This window comes from Rhinatrema bivittatum, chromosome 11 (genome assembly GCF_901001135.1).
Source record: "Rhinatrema bivittatum chromosome 11, aRhiBiv1.1, whole genome shotgun sequence".
Lineage (NCBI taxonomy): Eukaryota > Metazoa > Chordata > Amphibia > Gymnophiona > Rhinatrematidae > Rhinatrema > Rhinatrema bivittatum.
Genome location: NC_042625.1, coordinates 66,220,885 through 66,243,239, shown reverse-complemented (window position 1 = coordinate 66,243,239; position 22,355 = coordinate 66,220,885). Strand labels below are relative to the sequence as shown.

Genomic DNA, 22,355 nt, shown 5'->3' with positions numbered 1-22,355 from the left:
AGAAGTTATATTTAATCGTTGTGCAGTAAACAAATTGACATAATTACATTAGATTTTAAATTACTGTATTTTTCGCTCCATAAGACGCACTTTTTTCCCCCCCAAAAGTGGGGGGGAAATGTCTGTGCGTCTTATGGAGTGAATATAAAAAAACAAAACAAAAAAAAACCCCAAACCCCACCCACTCTCCTGACCCCCCCCCCAGACCTGCCAAATTAATTTACTACCACCCCCCCCCCTCCCGACCCCCCCCCCCCAAGACCTGCCAAAAGTCCCTGGTGGTCCAGCGGGGGTCCAGGAGCGGTCCGGGAGCGATCTCCTGGACTTGGGCCGTCGGCTGCCAGTAATCAAAATGGCGCCGACGGCCCTTTGCCCTTACTATGTCACAGGGGTCCCCCGCTGGACCACCAGGGACTTTTGGCAGGTTGTGGGGGTGGGGGGGTCAGGAGGGTGGGAGGTTGTATTTAATTAATTTGGCAGGTCTCGGTGGGGGGTCAGGAGGGTGGGCGTTGTTAATTAATTTAAAGGGTTGGGATGGGGGGGGGGTCCCACAGAAATAGAAAGACAAAAGTTTTCTGATCTGGGGAATGGACTGAAATGGCCCTCCCCAGACCCGAAAACAAAATGGGAAGAAAAAAACTGTTATGTACTCCCCTAATTTGCTCCAGACACCGGGAACAGAGCCGGTTTAGCACAACATTTTTTTTTTTTTTTTAATTTTCCCCCCCTGAATCCTAGGTGCGTCTTATGGAGCGAAAAATATGGTACCCCAATATTGACTGGGTAAATGTAACATCAGGACTTGCTAGAGACAAAGTTCCTTGATGTAATAAATGACTGCTTTATGGAGCAATTGGTTCAGGAACCAACAAGAGAGGGAGCTATTTTAGATTTAATTCTTAGTGGAATGCAGGATTTGGTGAGAGAGGTAACGGTGATGGGGCCACTTGGCAATAGTGATCATAACATGATCAAATTTAAATAACTGGAAGGGGGACAATAAGTAAATCTACAGCTCTAACACTAAACTTTCAAAAGAAAGACTGGAGGATGGCCAATGTAGCCCCAATATTTAACAAGGGCTCCAGGAGCAATCTGGGTAACTATAGACCAGTGAGCCTGACTTCATTGCTGGGAAAAATAGTGGAAACTATTCTAAAGATCAAAATCGTAGAGCATATAGAAAGACATGGTTTAATGGAACACAGTCAACATGAATTTAGCCAAGGGAAGTCTTCCCTAACAAATCTGCTTCATTTTTTTTGAAGAGGTTAATAAACATTTGGATAAAGGTGAACTGGTAGATGTAGTGTATTTGGATTTTCAGAAGGTGTTTGACAAAGTCCCTCATGAGAGGCTTTTAGGAAAACTAAAAAGTCATGGGATAGGAGGCGATGTCCTTTCATGGATTACAAACTGGTTAAAAGACAATAAACAGAGTAGGATTAAATGGTCAATTTTCTCAGTTGAAAAGGGTAAACAGTGGAGTGCCTCAGAGATCTGTATTTGGACCGGTGCTTTTCTATATATCCCTGAGGTATAGTTTATATAGAATATATAAATGATCTGGTTAAGGAATATGATGAGTGAGGTTATCAAATTTGCGGATGATACAAAATTATTCAGAGTAGTTAAATCACAAGCAGATTGTGATACATTACAGGAGGTCCTTGCAAGACTGGAAGATTGGGCAGCCAAATGACAGATGAAATTTAATGTGGACAAGTGCAAGGTGTTGTATTATAGGGAAAAATAACCCTTGCTGTAGTTACATGATGTTAGGTTCCATATTAGGATCTACCACCCAGGAAAAAGATCTAGGCATCATAGTGGATAATACTTTAAAATCGTCGGTTCAGTGTGCTGCAGCAGTCAAAAAAGCAATCAGAATGTTAGGAATTATTAGGAAGGGAATGGTTAATAGAACGGAAAATGTCATAATGCCTCTGTATCGCTCCATGGTGAGACCGCACCTTGAATACTGTGAACAATTCTGGTCGCTGCATCTCAAAAAAGATATAGTTGTGATGGAGAAGGTACAGAGAAGGGCGACCAAAATGATTTATTTATTTTTAATTTCTATACCGAAATTCCTGTATGAGATACAAATCAAATCCGGTTTACAGAGAACGGGAACTCGCCCGGGGCTTGTCTGGCCAGGGCTTTTTACATTAAAACATTAAATTTACATAACATTGCATTAAAACTTTAAAACTTTTTACATTGAAACGTTAAACTCTAAATTAAATGATAAAGGGGATGGAACAGCTCCCCCATGAGGAAAGGCTGAAGAGGTTAGGGTTATTCAGCTTGGAGAGGAGATGCCTGAGGGGAATATGATAGAGGTCTTTAAGATCATGAGAGGTCTTGAAAGAGTAGATGTGAATCGGTTATTTATATTTATTTTCGGATAATAGAAGGACTAGGGGGTATTCCATGAAGTTAGCAAGTAGCACATTTAAGACTAATTGGAGAAAATTCTTTTTCACTCAACGCACAATTAAGCTCTGGAATTTGCTGCCAGAAGATGTGGTTAGTGTAGATAGTGTAGCTGAGTTCAAAAAAGGTTTGGATAAGTTCTTGGAGGAGAATTCCATTAACTGCTATTAATCAAGTTTACTTAGGAATAGCCACTGCTATTAATTGCATCAGTAGCATGGGATCTTCTTGGTGTTTGGGTAATTGCCAGGTTCTTGTGGCCTGATTTGGCCTCTGTTGGAAACAGGATGCTGGGCTTGATGGACCCCTGATCTGACCCCAGCATGGCAAATTCTTATGTTCTTAGTCCTATTCAAGACACAGAATACCTAGGAGTTCATTATACCATTGCAGAGAGCTCAGCAAATACATTCATCTTTCAGCCATGTGGCCATTCAAGACAGATAAAACTAGCACAGAATATAAATGGGCAATATAATTTTAGGGTTCTAAACCCTAGATAAGTAGATTCATGGTAGCCTGTTTATTATGGCAGCAGGCATATGGCCTTTTAACACACTCACCCTCTCTTGTACAATGCCAACTCGTTGGTCAGACTCTTTACACGTACCCTCATGGTCCTCTCTGAAGCTTTCAATTCTTCCAACTGTAAGATAGAATAGGCCTTTTACTTTCAGGCACTAGAGAGAAGGCAGAGCTCAAGCAGACCTTAAGGGAAAGACTGCAAGTGCACATATTAAGTATACCAAGTATACTACAGTTAAAGCAAAAGTTATACTATCTGAGTATTGTGTGATGTTACTTCTCTTCTTTAACAGTTTTTAACACTCACACTATGTCCACTACAAACTTCATTCTCCTCTGTCATTTACTATCCTGGTCCCCTGGGAGCAGCCACACTAGCCAGAGGCAGAGATTATTTCACATCAGACTGGAGCATATTAGCTATGATGTCACAAATGACAAAGTATTGCAAGAATCGAATAACTGCCAGCCCACTCAGCTAATTTGGCACTTGTGTGAACATGTATGCTCCCAGAATTTCAGGGAAATAGCAAGAGAACTGCTAAATAATTAAAAATAAATATCTTATTTATAAAATTATTCATTGCTAGAGGAAAGAAAGCTATCAAGTAAAAAGTTTTTCTTTTTGTCAATAATGCCAAAATCTGCAACAGGAGAGACAGCCAGGAAGGTGTGGAGGAGGGATCTAGCAAAGTTTTAGTTTGTCACCCTTCAGATAGTTATAGGCTCAAGACAGAACCAGGGAATGGGCGCTTAGGCCAAAAACAGTTTGGGAACCTGGCAGAATCAGAAACTGGCAACAAACTGGAGTGTCAGGCCAGGAACTGGAGTCAGGAACAAACTGAACACTGAAGTAGGTTGGATTAGTAAACTGAAGTTAAGCCCCAGCCAATCTCTGATGCCCAGAGGTGTGGCCTAAAGGATTCTTTGAACAGTGTTCTTTCCTACCATTTCTACTTGCTTCAGGTTCCTAGCCTGTCTAAAGGTTAGGACTCCTATCTTGAACTCCAGAGCAGACACCAGCTTAGGCCCCTGTTGGGGGTCTTTCCCTAACATTAACTTCCCCCTCCACTTCCCCAGGATGACCTCTGGGTACTTGTGGCCTGGCTTGGGTAAGGGGGCATTTCCTGTGGAACTTGTATTAATTTTGCTGAGGCATTGATGTTCTCTGCCAGTTCCTAGCAACATTCTTCAGGGCCATATCCTTCCCAATCTACTAGATACATCAACTTAAGAGTTCTTCTGGAATCCAAAATAGCATTCACTGTGTACTCCTCATGCCCCTGAACTTGAATTTGAGGAGGTGATAGCTGGATCTGGTTTAGAAAAGGATTTTCTGTGAAGGGTTTTAACAGAGATACTTGGATGTATCTGAAGGATTGTGGAAGCCCTAATTCTAAAGGTAACTAGGTTTACCTTATATGTAATAGCATATGGTCTAAGCTATTGCTCATCTAGTTTATAACATGGGTGGTATGGACTTTAGATTCATTGCTGATAACCACACTTTCTGACCCACTGTATATGCTGAACCCTCTTGTATTTAATAGTCATCTTGAGCTTTGTAGGACCTCTGCAACTTCCAGATCTCTTTCAATTCCTCCTGGATCTGCTATAGTGTTTCAGTAACATTGGTGGCTGCTGAAACTGATGAATCCAGAGGCACTGCAGGATGGAAGAATGAGTGAAACCCATAACTGGTAAAGATAAGGGGTTTGGCAGTTGGAAGAATGCTCAGCATTGTTATAAGCAATTGAACACATCTTGATGGTAATTCAAGAAACATTTTATGAGTTTCTCATTCTGTCCATAAATCTGCAAATGGTACATCATAGACACACATGGCTTGATATCTAGTAGTTTACACACTGTTTTCCAGAAGCTAGAGATAAACAGGATTCCCCGATCTGATACAATATGATCCAGGATCCTATGAAGTTGAAAAATATGATGAAAATGGGCTTGGGCAGATTTTTCAGCTGTACAAAGACCTGGATAAGCAATAAAGTGGACCGTCTTTATAAACTGTGTTATTCTTGGATGGTGGAAAATTATTATTGCCTCCCATGATCAGGCAGGTGGTTCAACCAAGTAGCTTAAGTCCACTGGCTTTGCTCAGGGAATTTTCATCCAAGCACAGGTTTCATGTGACTGAATATATCTAGTCTCACCTAGATTCAACTGGGGGCCACGATGTCTTGGCTCATCCAAAGTGCCTAGGCAATCAGAGTCATGGCAAACACAAAGTGCCTCCAACATGGCAGGTCAGGGTGGCTTATATAGCAGGTGCTGGTCATACAGCAAATCATCATGCTCTCGGAACTGCAAGTAGCCATTCCAGTGCTTGGTATTTCCCTAGTTCCTCCCTAGTTCTAGGATATTGGGTTCCTGTTGCACAGATCAGGGTCAGCAATTATGGGAAAAAGGTAGCTTCAACAATCTGCTGCAGTTCAATACTACCCAACAGGTCATAGTAGTGTTCATTTTTTTGAGAAAGAGCATCAGCTTTTCTATTCTGCATTCCCAGACAGCACATTTGGCAGTCAAAATGGGTAAACAGTGCCCATCATAACCATTAGACACCGGAGATAATCCAGTTATGGTGATCAGTAAGGACCTGGATTGAATTACCAGCTCTCTCAAGGTAATGCCTCCATTTCGCAAAGGCAGCCTCTCTAGTCAGGAGTTCCCTGTCTAGGGTGACCTAGTTGCGCTCTATTAGTGACAACTTGCAGGAGAGAAGAGCACAGATATAAATACAGGCAGGGGCCCTGTCTTTACAACAGAACTGCTCCCAAAGCTACATCAGATGCATTCATTTCCACCACAAATGGTAATATGGGGTCAGGGTGAATCAGCAGAGAAGCAGACAAAGGTGTTCTTTAACTGATCAAAGGCCAGCTGCACTTCTGGAAGCCAATGGAATTTAGCTAGTTTCTTGAGCAGGGAAGTCAATAGTGCCATGATACCATTTCCACCTTCCAAGAATCCATCTCTACTTGCCAGAGAATAGTATGTGGCCTAGGAACTCTGTGGACTCCTTGTCAAATAATCACTTCTACATTTTAACAGAGTCCATGCTTTTGGAGGTATTACAGTACCAGAGCTAGTACCATGAGACCCTGCAAACTACCGGCCTATCTCCAACCTGCCGTTCAAAGGTTGGTAATACACAACTCACCGTCTTCCTCGAAGACCACAGTATCCTACACCCTTCACAATTTGGTTTTCGTAAAGACCGCAGTACTGAAAAGCTCTTTCTTGTAATTATAGATACCGTTCTCAAAGGCATGGATCACAGTCAATCTTATATACTTGCCCTCCTAGATATCTCGGCAGCCTTCGATACTGTCAACCACCAAATCCTAATCTCCCGTTTGGCAGAAATAGGCATCTCCGACACAGCCCTATCATGGTTTTCCTCCTACCTCACCCATAAAAATTGATAACTCTGAATCCTCACACATCCCCCTCACACAAGGTGTCCCCCAAGGATCTTCCCTATCATCCACCCTTTTCAATATTTATCTTTTGCCACTTTGCCATCTACTCTCTAACCTAGGCCTGAAGTTTTTTCTCTATGCTGATGATGTGCAAATACTCATCCCCATTCAGAAATCCCTCAAGGAATCTATGCAATTCTGGGAATCTTGCCTTGTATCCATCAACTCCCTTTTATCCAACCTCCATCTTGCACTTAATGCATCAAAACAGAAATCCTCATCATTTCTAACCAGCCGGACCACACTTTCCACCCCATCTCCCATAACACTGCACTAACCTATACACCATTGCACTCTGTAAGAGACCTAGGCATTTCCCTAGATCAACATCTAAACTTCAAACCCCATATATTAAGTCTCTTCTAAAGGGGGGTTTCTACAAACTCCACATCCTCAAAAAACTTAAACCCCTCCTCCACGCCCAGGATTTCCGTACACGTCTGCAGACGACCATTCTATCTAAATTGGACTACTGCAACTCCTTTCTCCTAGGTCTCCCTGCCTCCACCATCAAACACCTACAAATCCTGCAGAACGCCATGGCGAGAGTTATAACCAATACCCGTAAAAGGGACCACATCACTCCCATATTAAAAGATCTGCACTGGCTTCCCATCTCCTTCCGTGCACAATACAAAACACTTACCATCCTACACAATACGCTCTACAAAAACAATCTCCCGTGGCTCGAAGAAATGCCATGTTTCCGCTCCTCTAACCGCCCTACCAGAGCGTCCCTGGCAGGCACCCTTCACACCCCATCCCTCAAAACCGCACACCTCACCATCACCAGAGAAAGGGCCTTCTCCATTGCTGATCCCACCCTCTGGAACTCCCTTCCTGCTGACCTCCGTCTAGAACCATCCTTACACCATTTCAAAAAAGGTATCAAGACATGGCTCTTCAAGCAAGCCTACCCAGATATGAACCAAACCTAGACAGTGTTCTCCTTTGAACCACCAACCCGGACATTATCCAAATCTAGACAGTGCTTTCCCTGAACCGCACTGGCTCCCTAGCTTCCCTTCGTCCTCCACCTATTCTACCCTTCCACCCCCCGCACCTATTGTTTTTGTACATATTTGTATACAGCTATTCCAGTTATTACTTGCACTCTGCATGTGTTGCGTTATTTAGTATTTTAAATTGGTTATCTGTTTCCTTCTCCCCTTATTCTCGTTCCTTCCTCCTTCGCTTAACTGTGTCATTTTCCCTTGCCCACTCCTCCCATTTCTAGCCTGCCCCCTCTCCCCCTTCCTCATTCATTGTAATTTCCTTCCTTCTTCTAGTTAATTGTAAACCGGTGTGATGTGTCCTACGAACGTCGGTATATAAAAGTTCATAAATAAATAAAATAAATGTGTTGTTCATGGAGCTTAGGGTTATTTGAATAGATCAGGATATCGAGGTATCCCACCATGAACCGGTCTAAAACATGAAGATATCACTGACCAGAATTTGAAATGTGGCAGGGTTGTTTGTAAGTCCAAAAGGCCTGACTAGGTACTCAAAATGTCCATTGCAGGTTTGGAATGCTGTTTACCATTCATCTCCAGCTTTAATGCGAATGAGCCTGTAGGCCCTGCCTCATCCCGCCGGCAAATCCAGTTTTAAAAAAAAAATATGATTTTCCGCAACTCAATCTAAACAATTCTGAGAAATGGCAGTGGATACCATTTCCAAACAGTAACTGTGTTCAAGGCTTGATAGTCCACAGAGGCATAGAGATCCCTGTTTTTTCACAAATAGGACAGGTGCACCTCCTGGACAGTTCAATATCCCAATAAAGCCTTTTTTTTGTGGGTTCCCTTGGAAATACTTCAGTAGGGCTGCAAGTTCTAGTTCTAACAAGGTATAGTGTTACCTGTAGGCACTTTGGTATCAGGTCAATAGCACAGTCATAGACCCAGTGAGGGAATAAACAATCAGCATTTTCTCTCTCAAAGACATCCCAGTATTCCCAATATTTTTGTGGTATTAAGACTGAAGCTCTGCAATTTGATACTTGAAGGATTCAGTTGTAAGACTGAATCCTTCTCTGTGTTTATTATCAGGGCTTGAAAAACACTGCATGAGACAGAATTCTGAAGAAAATGGTGAAATTACTACTTACTTGAAAATTTCCTTTCCTCTAGAATAGTCAGGCTAATTCACACAAGTGGGTTATGCATTCCTACCAGCAGATGGAGACAGATCAAGAGCTTGCTGAGGTCACCCCTCATACCTCTGGCATTGACATCAGCCTGTCAGTAAACTTTGCAAAAGCTAAACTGTGGACAATATTAAAAACCATCCACAATCCTTCAGTAATGTCTCTTTTCTCACTTTTTTTTTTTTTAATATAAGAGCAAGAAGTCTAAATAGAGAATGGAAATAGAGGTAACACAGGGAAATTAATATCCCTCAAATTCACTCAAATCAAAAGAGTCCACTTCTTTCCATGTCCATCCTGAAATACTGAAGAGCAGCATTGGGAGTGATTGTTGACTAGCCTGACTGTTCTAGATGAAAGGAAATTATCAGGTAAGTAGTAATTTCAGCTTCGTCATCCAGTCAGGCTAATCCACACAAGTGGGATGTACCAAAGCTACTACCTCACAGGGCAGGATGCTGCTCTATCACCCCCCCAACACAGCTGAGGCAAAGGAGGTGTCCTCAACCTGGACACCAAAAACAAAAGTGCTTGGGAGAGAAGCAACAATGGCCAATTCGCCATTCAAAGCTCATGATGGAGACACTTACCATGGCAGCTCTGTCCAAGAAGCAGTCAACATTCTCATGGAATAAGAGCAAATTCCTAGGCATCTGTGACCACCTCTATAACTCAATGGACTGCAGAACACCAATAGTAACACTAATTGCAACTGCACGCATGACATAACCTGCATACTCTTAGAATGAACCTTAATCTGGTTTGTTAATAGCACTCCAGAAACCACACAGACTGCCGCATTCACTTCCCAAAATCGATGCACCAATGTTGCATAAATAGCTGCCTCTCCTTTCTTCATGACACCCCGGAGAAAACAGGAATAGAACAGATCCCGGAAGGGCAGTGCTACTCTTAAGATATTTATTTATTTATTAGCTTTTCTATATTGACATTCATGGGTACATCATGCCGGTTTACAATATAACTGGTAAAAGACTGAAGAAGCACTCACTATTACATCTTCCGTCACTTGACCAAAGTAGTCAAAGAAAACAGACTGATGCTCATGAAATGCCAAGACAAAAGAAAAAGGAAGGCATGGTGTGAAATTGAAGAATTGGAGTAAACTCCAATAGCAATCTTCACAGTAAGACAAAGCCGCCACATGCACTTTCAGTTTATCAAGAGCCAGGAGGCAGTACTTTAGCCTTATCTTGTAGAAAATCCATGATTAGAGGTACCAAGGCTCAATTCAGAACATACTGCCGCTCCAAGTACCAAATTGCACACACACACTTCAGAGACGGAGGCAAACATGAACGGAGAAGGTTCCATGCCTTCAAGCATGGCCACTAGAGTCATGGAACAAATGATCTTCATTGAGCATGCCCTTTCAAGAGCCAGACCATAAGACAAAAAGGATTCAAAGTCTCTTGAAATATGGATACATAGGAAACAAAACTTCTAGCCCTGAGACACAGAGGATCACCCATTAGCCAATGCCAAAGATCAACACACCATGGCCTCAAGGTGGCTACCACTCGAACCAGGCCTGAATGGCCCACTATTTTCTGAAATCCCCCGGGAAACATGAGTCAAGAAGGAAATTTGTACAATACTTTCTCCTGTGGCCAATCTTGCACTAGAGTATCTATGTCGGCTGAGTGAGGATCCCTTCTGCAATGTGAAACTGATGCCCAGATGCCCCCACACTGCTTACCACTGAACACAGACCTAGCAAACTCCACCCACAATGAACAGAGCAAAGGTCACATCTGACAGACATCACTGCTCCATGCCCATAGCATAGCGAATGAAATAAATGGTCTCAATGTTGTCCCCCTTCCTACTACTCGAGTCATCAACTAAGACTATAGCTACTGAAATGCTGATAGCAAAAAAGCAATCATCTTTAGAGACACCTGTTGACTGAATACACCTTAGAGCTTTATGCCAGCTACCTTTCTAATCTTATCTCGTGTTCCACCCAATCAAATTACTGAGTGGAAAACTGTAGAAGCACTTCCAAAACGTTCATGCTGTCACAAGAATGATGGACCAGCTTTGTCCTTTCGGGAGAGCTCTGGCTCCAAGCCACAAGCTCCTGAAAATGAGATCTCTTCAGTCTCTACTGAGCAGGTGCATGGGACCATTCCTTCCCTCGGACTACATGTCCTGCTGCAGCCATTAATGCAATCTCTGGCTAGCCATTCTAAGAAAGGTAATACCACAGAGTAATTGAGGGACTGAAAAATGCCACCTGGAGTACCAGGCCTTTTGAGGCATCCTGACTTCTGGAATCAAGTCCAGTATTGCCTCCCTAATATCCAGCGACTAAAGATAGATCTACATCGATAGAGGGATTAACTTATACAACTCCTTATGGACGCCATCAGCTTCTGGAGCCACCGCTCTGGAAGGAACCTCAGGTTCAGATCTGTATCAAACTGGGCTCCCAGAAAAAAAACTAGGTTATGCAAGGGTCAGAAGTCGAGAAGCCCTCACAGTCTCTTGAAGGACTTCACCTAAAATTCTTCCTTGCACCTTAACACAATCCCTTGCAAGGGTTTTCATGCTGATATGAGACCAAGGGTCAAAGCCTGAAACTGGAAAGAACTGTCAACCTAGTACCTCAAACACCAGGGAGTGCTGATACACCACCTAGATTAGTCTGAAGAACCAACTTTAATGTGACCTAGGGTCAGAACTCCAAGAAGGGTCCTTACAGAAGCAGATCACCCTTGACAAACACTGACCACCTAAGGCACTGGAATCAAGAGAAGCATATTCCCAAATCAGTGACCTGTTCAAAGCTGGGCTCACCTTGGAAAAGAACAACCCCGCCCCCCCCCCCAAGAACTCCTTGCACTGTCTGAGGACTGGTGTCTGTTGACCCATTCTTACCTCCTTCCTGGACTGCAACCAGATAGAAAAATCTAGCAAGGCAGTACAGGGACAAAATCTGCTTACTAGAGGGATTCTCAAGTAAATACATTCAGGGAGAAGAGGTGGACTATGGAGGAGAAGCCCTGTCACTATTTGGTTTTTGGTTTGTTTTTTTTAATGAGGATCTACTGACCCACCATAACCATCTACATCTTGAAACAAGTGAGAATCAAACTTCCACCTCTCTGCAGCGCAAGAGCACCAAAGTCTGTAAGGCCTTCGAGCTCATGCAGTCAACATCTAGATCCACAATCTGAAGGTCCTTAAGTTCCACTATGGGCTTCAACCATAAATATGCCCAATTCCTAATCCCACACCAGGCAATAGCATAATCCATCCACTGTAGCAGTTTCTCTCCTTCCCATAACACCTGGGGTAACCTGCACGGAGCGGCAGTTACCACCCGTAACAGATGTCATGAAGGTAACTTGCACAAAGTAGCAGTTACTACCCTAAACAAAACGCATGGGGTAATTCGCATGGAACGGCAGTTACTTCCCTTAATAGAAGTCATGGGGGTAACCTGCATGGGGCAAGTTACTTCCCTTAACAGAAGTCCTGGGGTAACCTGCATAGTGTGGAAGTTACTACTTTAACAAAAGACATGGTGTTAACCTGCACAGAAGCAGCTACCAATTTAGAAGAAACCCAAAGATCATAAAGGGTGTCTGCTAAAAAGGCCACCACAGATTCCATTCTAGCTGTATCCGCACTCTCAGGGAGATGCTGAATCCAGTGCAAGAGTGACCTGGCCACAAAACTGCTACAAATCGAAATTACTGCTGCAGCTCTGGCAGCCCAAAACAGATGTTTCAGTGGGAGCTTTATCTTCTGATCCTGAGGATCCTTAAAGAGAAGTGGGGACCGTAGTCCTTCTCATGGCCACTGTGACACCATTTGCTGGAGGGGAGGCAAAACCCAGGAGTCTGGACTGCTCTGGGTACGTACAGGGAAATAAGGTGTTAGCAGAATGTGAGACCACTCTCAGAGGCCTCCCATTCAACTAACACCACCCCTCAACTCTGGAATGGAAAAGCCTTGGAGGACTTGCAGACCACTTTAATAATAGGGTCCAGACCAGCATCTCCTCCACTGTTGGCTTCACTATCCCGAGGCAAGAACCCACTTAGAGCTGTGATTTTGTCCTTGCAAAACAAGCGAATAACAGTATCATCTTCCCTATCAGAAGAGACCTTTACCTTCTTCCACAGATGCACACCACCTAATCATCAGGCTCCCTCACAGAATGTCCTCCAAAACAAGATAAGGGAGACTCACTGATCCCCTGGGCCTCGAGAGGAACAGAGGTCCCTGGCTGGAGATTAAAAGCCTTCGAGGAAGGCTTACAAAGCACAAAAAGCTTGATGTAAAAAATAAAAAAATTCAGGCAAAGATTTACCATACTCACTAACCTGATTTAAGGCAACTTGATTCTGAGGCCTTGCAAAGAGTCAGAACCTGGGGATCTCCAAATTCCCCTTTTGAACTCACACAAGTCTGCTGAGGGCTGACAAATCAGCAGGAAATTGGTCCAAAATAGATGATGCTCCTGTCAAAAACAGTGCACTAGGGACCTCTTCACTAGCTTAACCTGGTCACAGAACCACTGCAGAAGCCTGCTTGACTGGCAGGGAAGAGTACTAGACCCACCAGAGGATTGAGAGCCCTCTCCTGTGACCTCCATAGCACAGATTCATGACAAGCATAGAGGCTCCATATAAGATGCTGACCTTCTGGAGCCACATGCATGGTAATGGCGGTTGCTGGACTTGTCTTGACTGCTCCTGATGCCACAGCGAAGACCCAGTGCCAACAAGAGACCTCCCACCATGCAACACACTTGTCCCATGGGGTAGGGAAACTATGCTCCGGTCTACCACTAACCTGGAGACTGCTACCTGTGAGGCCCTCTCCAGGTAAAGCTCTGAATTGCTGATGCTTTGTGTGTATCTTTTTTTGTTGCCTTTCTTTAGACCACAGAGCAGGCAGAGTGCATGGGGAGGGGGAAGGGGGATTGGAAAGTTGGAAGATTCTCTCCTCAGCACTCTGAGGCTAAAAGCACAAGCTGTCCTGAAAATCACCCCCCCCCCCCCCCCCCCTTTTAATTTATTTATTAAAATTTATATACCAGCATTTGACAAAGCCAAATGCTGGTATACATCAGTTAACACTTAACAAAGTGACATACTACATCAAGTAAATAAAATATATGTACAAATACAGTATTGTCATTACATAGTTAAATTCTATTACAATTTTATATTATAAAAACAATAAAACACATTACAAAATGAACATTAAAGGTGATGGAAAATTGCATTACTCATCCTTCCTGTTATGTTTTCACCTTCACTGAAAGCCTATTGATAGAGCCATGTTTTTAGTTTAGTTTAGTTTTTTTTTTGTTGGGTATTTTTTTTTAATACTGCCGTGTTAGTTTCTAATTTTAGACCAGTTGGAAGTTTATTCCAAATTTTAGGTCCCGCTAGCGATAAGGCCCTATCTCTTACAGATGTTAATTTTGCTGAAACCAGAGATGGAATGGATAGTAGACCTTTGTTTGCAGATCTTAAATTTTTCTGCGGCATATGTAGCCGTATTGCCGCATTTAACCATTCAATTTTGTCCCCGTGAATCACCTTATGCAAAATACATAGGGGTACATTTTAAAAGACAGTGCGCGCGCGAACAAAAGTACGCTGGGTTTTATAAGCCGTGCGTATCTTATAAAATCCGGGGTCGGTGCGCGCAAGGGGGTGCACATTTGTGCAACTTGCGCGCGCTGCCTGTTCCATCCGAGGCCGCTCCGAAATCGGAGCGGCCTCAGAGGGAACTTTCCTTCCACCCCGCCCCCCCCCCCCGCACCTTCCCCTCCCTTCCCCTACCTAATCCACCCTCCCGGCCCTATCTAGACCACCCCCCCCACCTTTATCTGAAAAGGTGCTACTGCCTCCGGGCAGTAGTAACTTACGTGCGCCAGGCCCCGACACAGGCCGCTGTGTCGGGGCACTCGGCCACGCCCCCTGGCCACGGCCCCGACCGCCCCTTTTTGCAAGCCCCGGGATTTACGCGCGCGCCGCCGAGCCTATGCAAAATAGGCTCGGTGCGCGCAGGGGGGGTTTTAAAATCCAGCCCATAGCGATTTAAATTGTACCCTCTGTTCTATAGGTAACCAACGTAAGTTTATTAAGATAGGGGTAATGTGCTCTTGTCTAGAAGTACCAGTTAATATCCTTGCAGCTGAATTCTGCAGGATCTGTAACGGACGAATTGTAGAATATGGTAAACCAAGAAAGAGTACATTACAGTAATCTGTGGATGAAAATATTAGAGTCTGTAGAACTGTTTTGAAGTCTTTTAGGTTTAATAACAGTTTTAGTCTTCTTAAGAGTTTGTAGTAACCTTCTTTTGTTTTGGTGGCTATATGTTTTTTTAAAGATTAGCTCTGGGTCTAAATAGACTCCAAGATCTCTAATTGTAGATCCTAAGTTAATTTGAATATTTTTGTATTTGAAATGAAGATTAGTTTCATTAGTTAAGGCTTTTCTTTCTAGCAAAATTATTTCAGCTTTTGCAATGTTAATGCAAAGTTTCATTTGAGTGAGGAGTTGTTTTATTACATTTAAATAAATTGCTATTGTTTGAAAAGCTTTCTCAAGGGTATCTGTGACTGGTATTATGACCAGAATATCATCAGCGTACAAATAGTATTTTACACCGAGTCCTGATAACAGATGACAAAGTGGGGTCATATAGATATTAAACAATGTCGCGGATAGTGCCAACCCTTGCGGGACTCCAGTATTAAGGTTAATTATCACAGATGATATGTTATTGATCCTTACTTGATATATCCTATTGTTTAGGAAAGAAGTTAGCCATTTTAACAGTTTACCACTTATGCCAATTTCATTTAGTCTGCGTACCATGATTTTGTGATCAACGATGTCAAAACGCTGCAGAAAGATCTAGGAGCAATAATAAATATTTATTACCAGTGTCGAAACCTCTCAAGATGGAATCATGTTGAGAAAGAAGTAGTGTTTCTGTATTAAGGATTTTTCTGAATCCATATTGTGTGTGGTTAAGTACATCTGTTTTCTACATGTTCAGTTAGTTGTTTTAAAACAGCTTTTTCAATTAATTTGGCAATAAATGGAAGATTCGAAATCGGTCTGTAATTACTTAATACTCTGTTATCCAGATTTTTCTTTTTTTTTCAATACGGAGTGATTTGTATTTCATACAAGAACCTCAGTATATAAAAATTAAAAATAAATAAAACAAACATTTCTTTCAATCACTTATTAAACATTACATTTTTAAGCATACATAGATAAGAATTTGAAAACATTTACCTATCCATATATAATCTCTCATCCTTAGTCATAGGTAAATATGTAAGATCCAGAGATTACAAGAACATATATGCACATAAAATGAAAAAGAAAAAAAGGAGATAAGCCTATTATTAATTATGCTGAGTAGGTTGGGCTACATTATTCTCAATTCCATGATTATCCAACCAAAATCTCAATTGAGATGGCTCAAAAAAAGAAGTATCGATTATTATTCAAAGTTACAAGGCATTTACATGGGTACCTAACTGTAATTTTTGCGCCTAGCTGCCTAGCCTCTTGGCACATTTCCAAGAATTTTTTTCTTCGAATTTGAGTGGCCCGAGTAATATCAGGGTATACCCAAATCTTTTGCCCTAGATACTTTTTACTTCTATTCCGAAAATACAAATTTAAAACTGAATCCCTATCCATAGAAAGAGCAAATGAAACTAAGAGCGTACCAAGATATTCGACCTGATCCTCTACCGATGTTTCTAGAAATGCAGCTAAATTTAATTCTTCCCCCTGTGGCGCCATAACTGGTGCCCTTTGTTCTTCTTTCACTGTTGATGGTACATAATAAATATTAGATATTAAGGGTAGAGATTCCTTTGAGAATCTCAACAAGATATCTCTTAAATTGCTCTCTAGCTGAAATTAATTTTAATTTAGGGAAATTTAGTACCCGTAAGTATCTTATGGAATTCTCCAAATTCTCTATTTTCTTCATTGAAATACTTTCATCTTGAATTAATTTAATCTGTGTTTCCTGTATAGAAGAAATTTTTACATCTATCTCTTTTATTTTTGTATCGTGAAAAGCCAACATTGGCTCCATTACCTGAATTTTAGTCTGAGAATTATTAATAGCCTCTGTTAATGAAATAATTGAATACTGAATCATCTATAACACTTCCCAAACCATTCCCAAAGTAATTTCTTGTGGTTTAACCAATTTTAAATTGAGAACTAATCTTGCCCCTCCTTCCCTGCAAATTTCAATAATCCTAGAGGATTCATTTGCTGGTTCCTCTCCTCCTCTAAGTTGGAAAAGGAGGTACTCGGCCTTAAAGTGTCAATATTTTCCATCGCTGCTTGCAACTCTATCAATCGTCCATTTCCATCCGCCGTATCTCCAATTAGAACGCCTTCCGTTGAATTCTCGGTTATAGTCTCTGTAACCGGCTTAGCACTCAACAATATTTGTTGTGCCGGCCGGTCCTGTGGCCGGGTATGGCTGTTCATGGGAGGAGAGGGAGGAGAGGGAGTCTCAGGAGCCCCAGGGCTAAGAGATGTATGTGGATCCAAGAGAGTCTGGGTGTGTTCCTCACCTGGCTTCCAGGCGGACGCTCCTGGGGTTGAAATGTGGGTCGGGGCAAAAAACCCCTCAATAGTTGGTTGAGGTGTGGGTACCCTTTCCTTCCTCTTCGTATGAGGCATGTAGATTTAAAAATGAAAACAAAGAAGAGGAGTTTAGCCAGCTCCGACCTCTCCTTTAAACTCAGTCCTGGATCTTACAAAATGGAGGCGTTGGAAGAGGGAGTTATATTTTAAGTATTTAAACTTTTTAAACCTTTACTTACTCTTGTGTGGAGGTGAAGACTCTTGAAAGAAGTCCAGCATTTCTTAATTTCAAAAGAATTTTTCTTTTTTAAAATTGGTTTGATAAAAGCAAGTTTGCTTACCATAAATGGTATTTCCATAGATAGCAATATGAATTAGCCATGCTGTCTGGGAGCGTCTCGCGACCGGTCAAGTAGGCGGAGTTCTCAGTTAGTACAGAGTTTTGAACTTTGTACGGCTGCGCAGTGAGCTTCCCGCGCGATTGCCTTGCTACCTCATTCTCTTGTAGCCAAGCGAGATGTACGTGGAAATGTTTTTTGATAGAATCTGTAGACTGTCTAGGGAGGTGGGAAGGGATCGCATGGCTAATTCATCCTGCTATCTATGGAAATACCGTTTACGGTAAGCAAACTTGCTTTTTCCCCATAGATAGCAGGGCTGAATTAGCCATGCTGTCTGGGAGTCCCAAGCTCCCGGGTTATGTCCATATAGTAAGTTTTTATGATTTGAGGACACTACCCTTTAATAAAGGTAGACAGTCTTATTCTGTATTTAGGGTTGACTGAACTGCCGAACCCAAAGCTGCATCGGAAGATGCTTGCTGTCAGATACAGTAGTGAGTTGTGAAAGTATGAAGAGAAGACAAAGTTGCCGCTTTTGCAGATGTCCAGTAGTGGAACTTTTCTTAAATGCGCAACAGATGCTGCTGTTGCTCGTATCTGGTGCACTTTTGGTTTGTTGCTCAAAACAATAGAACATTTATTGTAGCAGAATTCAATGCATTGGGATAGCCAACTAGCAATGGTTCTTTTGGAGACAGGCTGTTTTGGATTATTAGGGTTAAAAGAGAGGAACAATTGAGATGGTCTTCCTTGAGATTGAGTCCTTTGTTTGTAATAAGCTAAAGCTCTTTTTACAGTCTAAAGAGTGCAGAAGCTTGTCTCGGTCATTATGATGAGGTTTAGGTTTGAAGATTGGCAATGTAACTGACTGATTTATGTGGAAAGCCGATACTACTTTAGGAAGGAAAATAGGATGAGGCCGAAGAGTGACCTTATCATGGTAAAATTCTAAATAAGGAGAGTAGTGAACCAAGGCTTATAGTTCACTTACTCTCTGTGCTGATGTGATGGCCACTAGAAATACCATTTTCCATGTGAGGTATTTGATGTGGCATGAATCTAATGGCTCGAAAGGAGGCAGCATTAGCTGTTCAAGGACTATATTGAGATTCCATGGTATAGGTGGCTTTGACACCGGTGGCCATAGACATAGCATGTCCCGCATGAATCTGGAGATCAACGGATGGTTGAAAATGGAAAGTCCATTATGAGAGTGGTGGAAAGCTGCAATACACAGGAACGGAAGCCAACGTTAGACCAGCAAGGTAGAGCGTATGGAGATACTCCAGGAGTTGCGTGGCTGTTGATGAGAACGGATCTAGTTGTCGCGGTTTGCACCATTCCGTGTAACGATGCCACTTTCCTGCATAGTTATGTCTGGTTGAAGGATTCCTGGATGCAATGAGAATGTCTTCAAGTTGAGATGGCAGACCCAGGTGGCTTAATAAATGCCTTTCAACCTCCAAGCTGTCAGGTGGAGGGAACGATGCATTGGATGAAGGAGGGACCCCCCTTCCTGAGTTAACAGACGTAGATGGTTCTCCAGTGGAATTGGTGGGTGAATGGAGAGCCACATGAGATACGGATACCAGGCCTGCCCTTGGCCGTGCTGGAGCTATGAGGATCATATCCCACTGTGTCTCGGTTGCATTTCTGAATTGTCCTTGATATTAACGGAATGGGAGGGTAAGCATAGAGCAAACCCTTCATCCATGGGATGAGAAAGACATCCGGATCATGACTAAGTTTGCTTGGGTAAATGGAGCAAAATGCATGTGTTTGAGGCAAAGAGATCTATTATCGGGTTGCCCCAGCATTGAAAAATCCTTGTTGCTACTTCTGGATTCAAAGTCCATTCGTGTGGATGAAATATTCTGCTGAGACGATCCGCTGTGACGTTATCTAAACCCGGAAGGTAAGTGGCTTGCATTGAAACTTTGTTTGCTATTGCCCATGTCAGTATTCGAAGTGTTTCCCGAAAGAGGATCCATGAACCTGACCCTCCTTCCTTGTTTATGTAGAACATGGCGACTTGGTTGTCTGTGTATACCATGAGATGCTTGCCCTGAACTTGAGGGGAGAAGGTTTGAAGCGCTTTCTAGATGGCTCGAAGTTCCAGGAGGTTGATCTGTTGTGTGCTCTCCTAAGGAGACCAGAGACCTTGAGTCTTTAGATTGCTCAGATGGGCTCCCCAGCCCCTCCTGGATGCATCCATTCTGAGCATAAGTTGATGGGGAGGTAACCGGAAAGGTGCACCCTAGGTCAGGTTGTTGGTGTTTTTCCATCATTGAATGTCGATGCGCATTTGAGTCGTAAGTTGTATCCTGGTTGAGAGGGGTTGAAAGTATTGAGACCACTGATTCTTTAGTCCCCATTGTAGGCGGCTCATGTATAGACTGGTGTATGGAACTACATAGATAGCTGCCACCATGTGACCCAGTAACTGGAGGGCTTGACGTGCCGAAGTATATGATCAGTTGCATAGACGTCGAGCTAGTGAGGATAGCGTTTGAATCCTGTCCTGCGGAAGGGTATGCTCTCTGTTGTGTTGTATCGATGAGCGCTCAAATTAACTGTAGTGTTTGGGTCGGTTGCAGGTTGGACTTCTTGTAATTTATTATGAAGCCCAATGTCTGAAGGCAATTGATTGTTTGGAACGTGTGTTTCCGTAGAGTAGCCTGATCCGAGGCTACTAAAAGCCAGTCATCCAGATATTTCCCTATCTGGATCAACAGTTGTCTGAGGTGAGCCACCACCACCACTAAACATTCTGTGAACACTCTTGGGGCCAAAGATAGGCCAAAGGGTAGAACTTTGTATCGATAGTGGCTGTTCTGAGCTTGAAAGCAAAGGTATTGCAAGGAAGAAGGGTGCATGGGTATGTGGGAGTATGCATCCTTCAAGTCTATGGAACATAGCCAGTCGTTGGCTGTAGGAGGGAAAGAATATAGTCTTTAGAGACGTCATCTTGAATTTTTCTTTCTGAATGTGTTTGTTGAGATTCCATAGGTCGAAGATGGGTCGAAGACCTCCAGACTTTTTTGGGATGAGGAAATAATGGGAGTAGAATCCCCGATTTTCCTGTGATATTGGAATTCTTTGAATGGATTTTTGCCTTTGTAGATTTTGTAACTGTTCTTGAAGGTACAGTGAGTGGGTTGATGTATTCGGGGGGGGGGGGGGGGGGGGGGAATGAGGGAGGCATGGTTGTGTTACAAAATTTATCTGGTAGCCTTCCCTTATGATGTTCAGCACCCAAGAATCTGAGGTAATTGCCTCCCAATTGGCATAGAATAGCTGGAGGCGACCTATGTATGGTGGTGGAGGTGGCTCGGGATAGCTCAAAAAGATGAAGTCTGTTTTTGAGGGGGTGCTAGTGCTGGCTTTTGTGGTTGTTGTTGACGAGGTCGTCCACGAGATTGATGAGTCTGAGATTGTATCTCTGGTGGGAATAATTTTGTGTTCGATAGGTATTGTATGGTTTAAAGGGTGCCCTTGAGTAGGATTTCTTCCTGAATGAAGGGTAAAATTTCCTGGACGAGGTATGGGGGTCTGTAGGAGAAGTGAGTGACAGGACCGCGGTACTCTGTTCTTTTAAGAAGGGTAACGGTTTCCACAAACTTCTCATCAAAAAGATGTCTCCTAGACATGGTATGTCCGCTAACTTATTGTGGACGTCCTCTCTTATAGCGCTCGCTCTCAACTATGCCATTCGTCTTGCTGCTATAGCTGTAGCCGAAGATGTTGCGGAAGACAAACGACTCATACACAGACCGAAGTAGATGAAGTCCTTCTTCCATGTCTGTAAATGGCTGTGGAAGAGTATTATCAGAGGCTAAACATATGGGACGTAATCTCTGAAGACATTCAAATAAATACTGGATTACGTAAAACTGATGGTGTTGAATTTTTGTTGCTAGCATGGACGAATGGTATACTTTACGGCTGAAGTCATCCATGGACTTATGGTCCTTCCCTGGTGGTGAATTAGCATGAAGTTTTGACCTTTTTGCTTTGATAGTGCAGATTCCACTACTATTGAGTTGTGTGGCAATTGTGTGACATCGTAAATTGTTGAATTATGCATACAGTACTTGAAGTCCATTTTCCTTGATGTAGCTGTGGTGGTAAAAGGTTTCTCCCACATTTTAAGAAGGACCGTATCCAGTACTGGATGTGGTGGTAGAGCTGTTGGCTCTGGAGGCATTTCAAATATTTTCAGTATTCCAAGAACCTCCGTCCTAGGATCAGGAATCTTTCCCAACTCTATATTTAAAAGAGAGCCTACTTTCTCGAACTTTGCATAGGACAAGTCTTCGGGAGGGGAATAAGGTTCCAGGAGACCTTCTGGAGGGTCACATGGAAAACCTGTATATGAACCAGGGGGACGATGGCCATGGCGAGTCTGGAGAGTCCGGTCGATCAGCAATTGGAGATGGTGCTGACGGCTGAGAGGGAAGGAGTGGAGTTGGCGAAGGCTGAGAAGGCGCAAGTGAAGGCTGAGAATGTACCGTGTTGAGATCTTGAAGAAAAGTATTTAATGCCTGCAAAATCTGTAACATCGCTTTAGATGCGAGAGGTTGTGCAGGTCCTGAAAAAGGAGCTGGTCCTGAAGGCATTGCTGCTATGAGCGAGTCTTGAGGAGGGGGTTGTGGTCTACTAAGGGAAGGCTCATGAGAATCAGAATCTTCGTTAGAAGTGTCGGAGTCATGGACAGAGACTAGTTCCAGATGCTGGTCAGAATCTGTGTCACTAGGTTTTGAAG

The 22,355-nt window shown here is 42.9% G+C and overlaps 1 protein-coding gene across 2 annotated transcripts in view; it reads right to left on the bottom strand.

Moving 5' to 3' along the window:
• Positions 1-22,355, bottom strand: part of CCDC61 (coiled-coil domain containing 61) — a 121,056-nt gene that overhangs the window by 53,283 nt on the left and 45,418 nt on the right. For both annotated transcript variants that reach the window (XM_029571445.1, XM_029571446.1), the window contains exon 7: positions 3,003-3,085. In XM_029571445.1, coding sequence (XP_029427305.1) covers positions 3,003-3,085 — 83 coding nt within the window. The remainder of the gene's footprint in view (positions 1-3,002; positions 3,086-22,355) is intronic.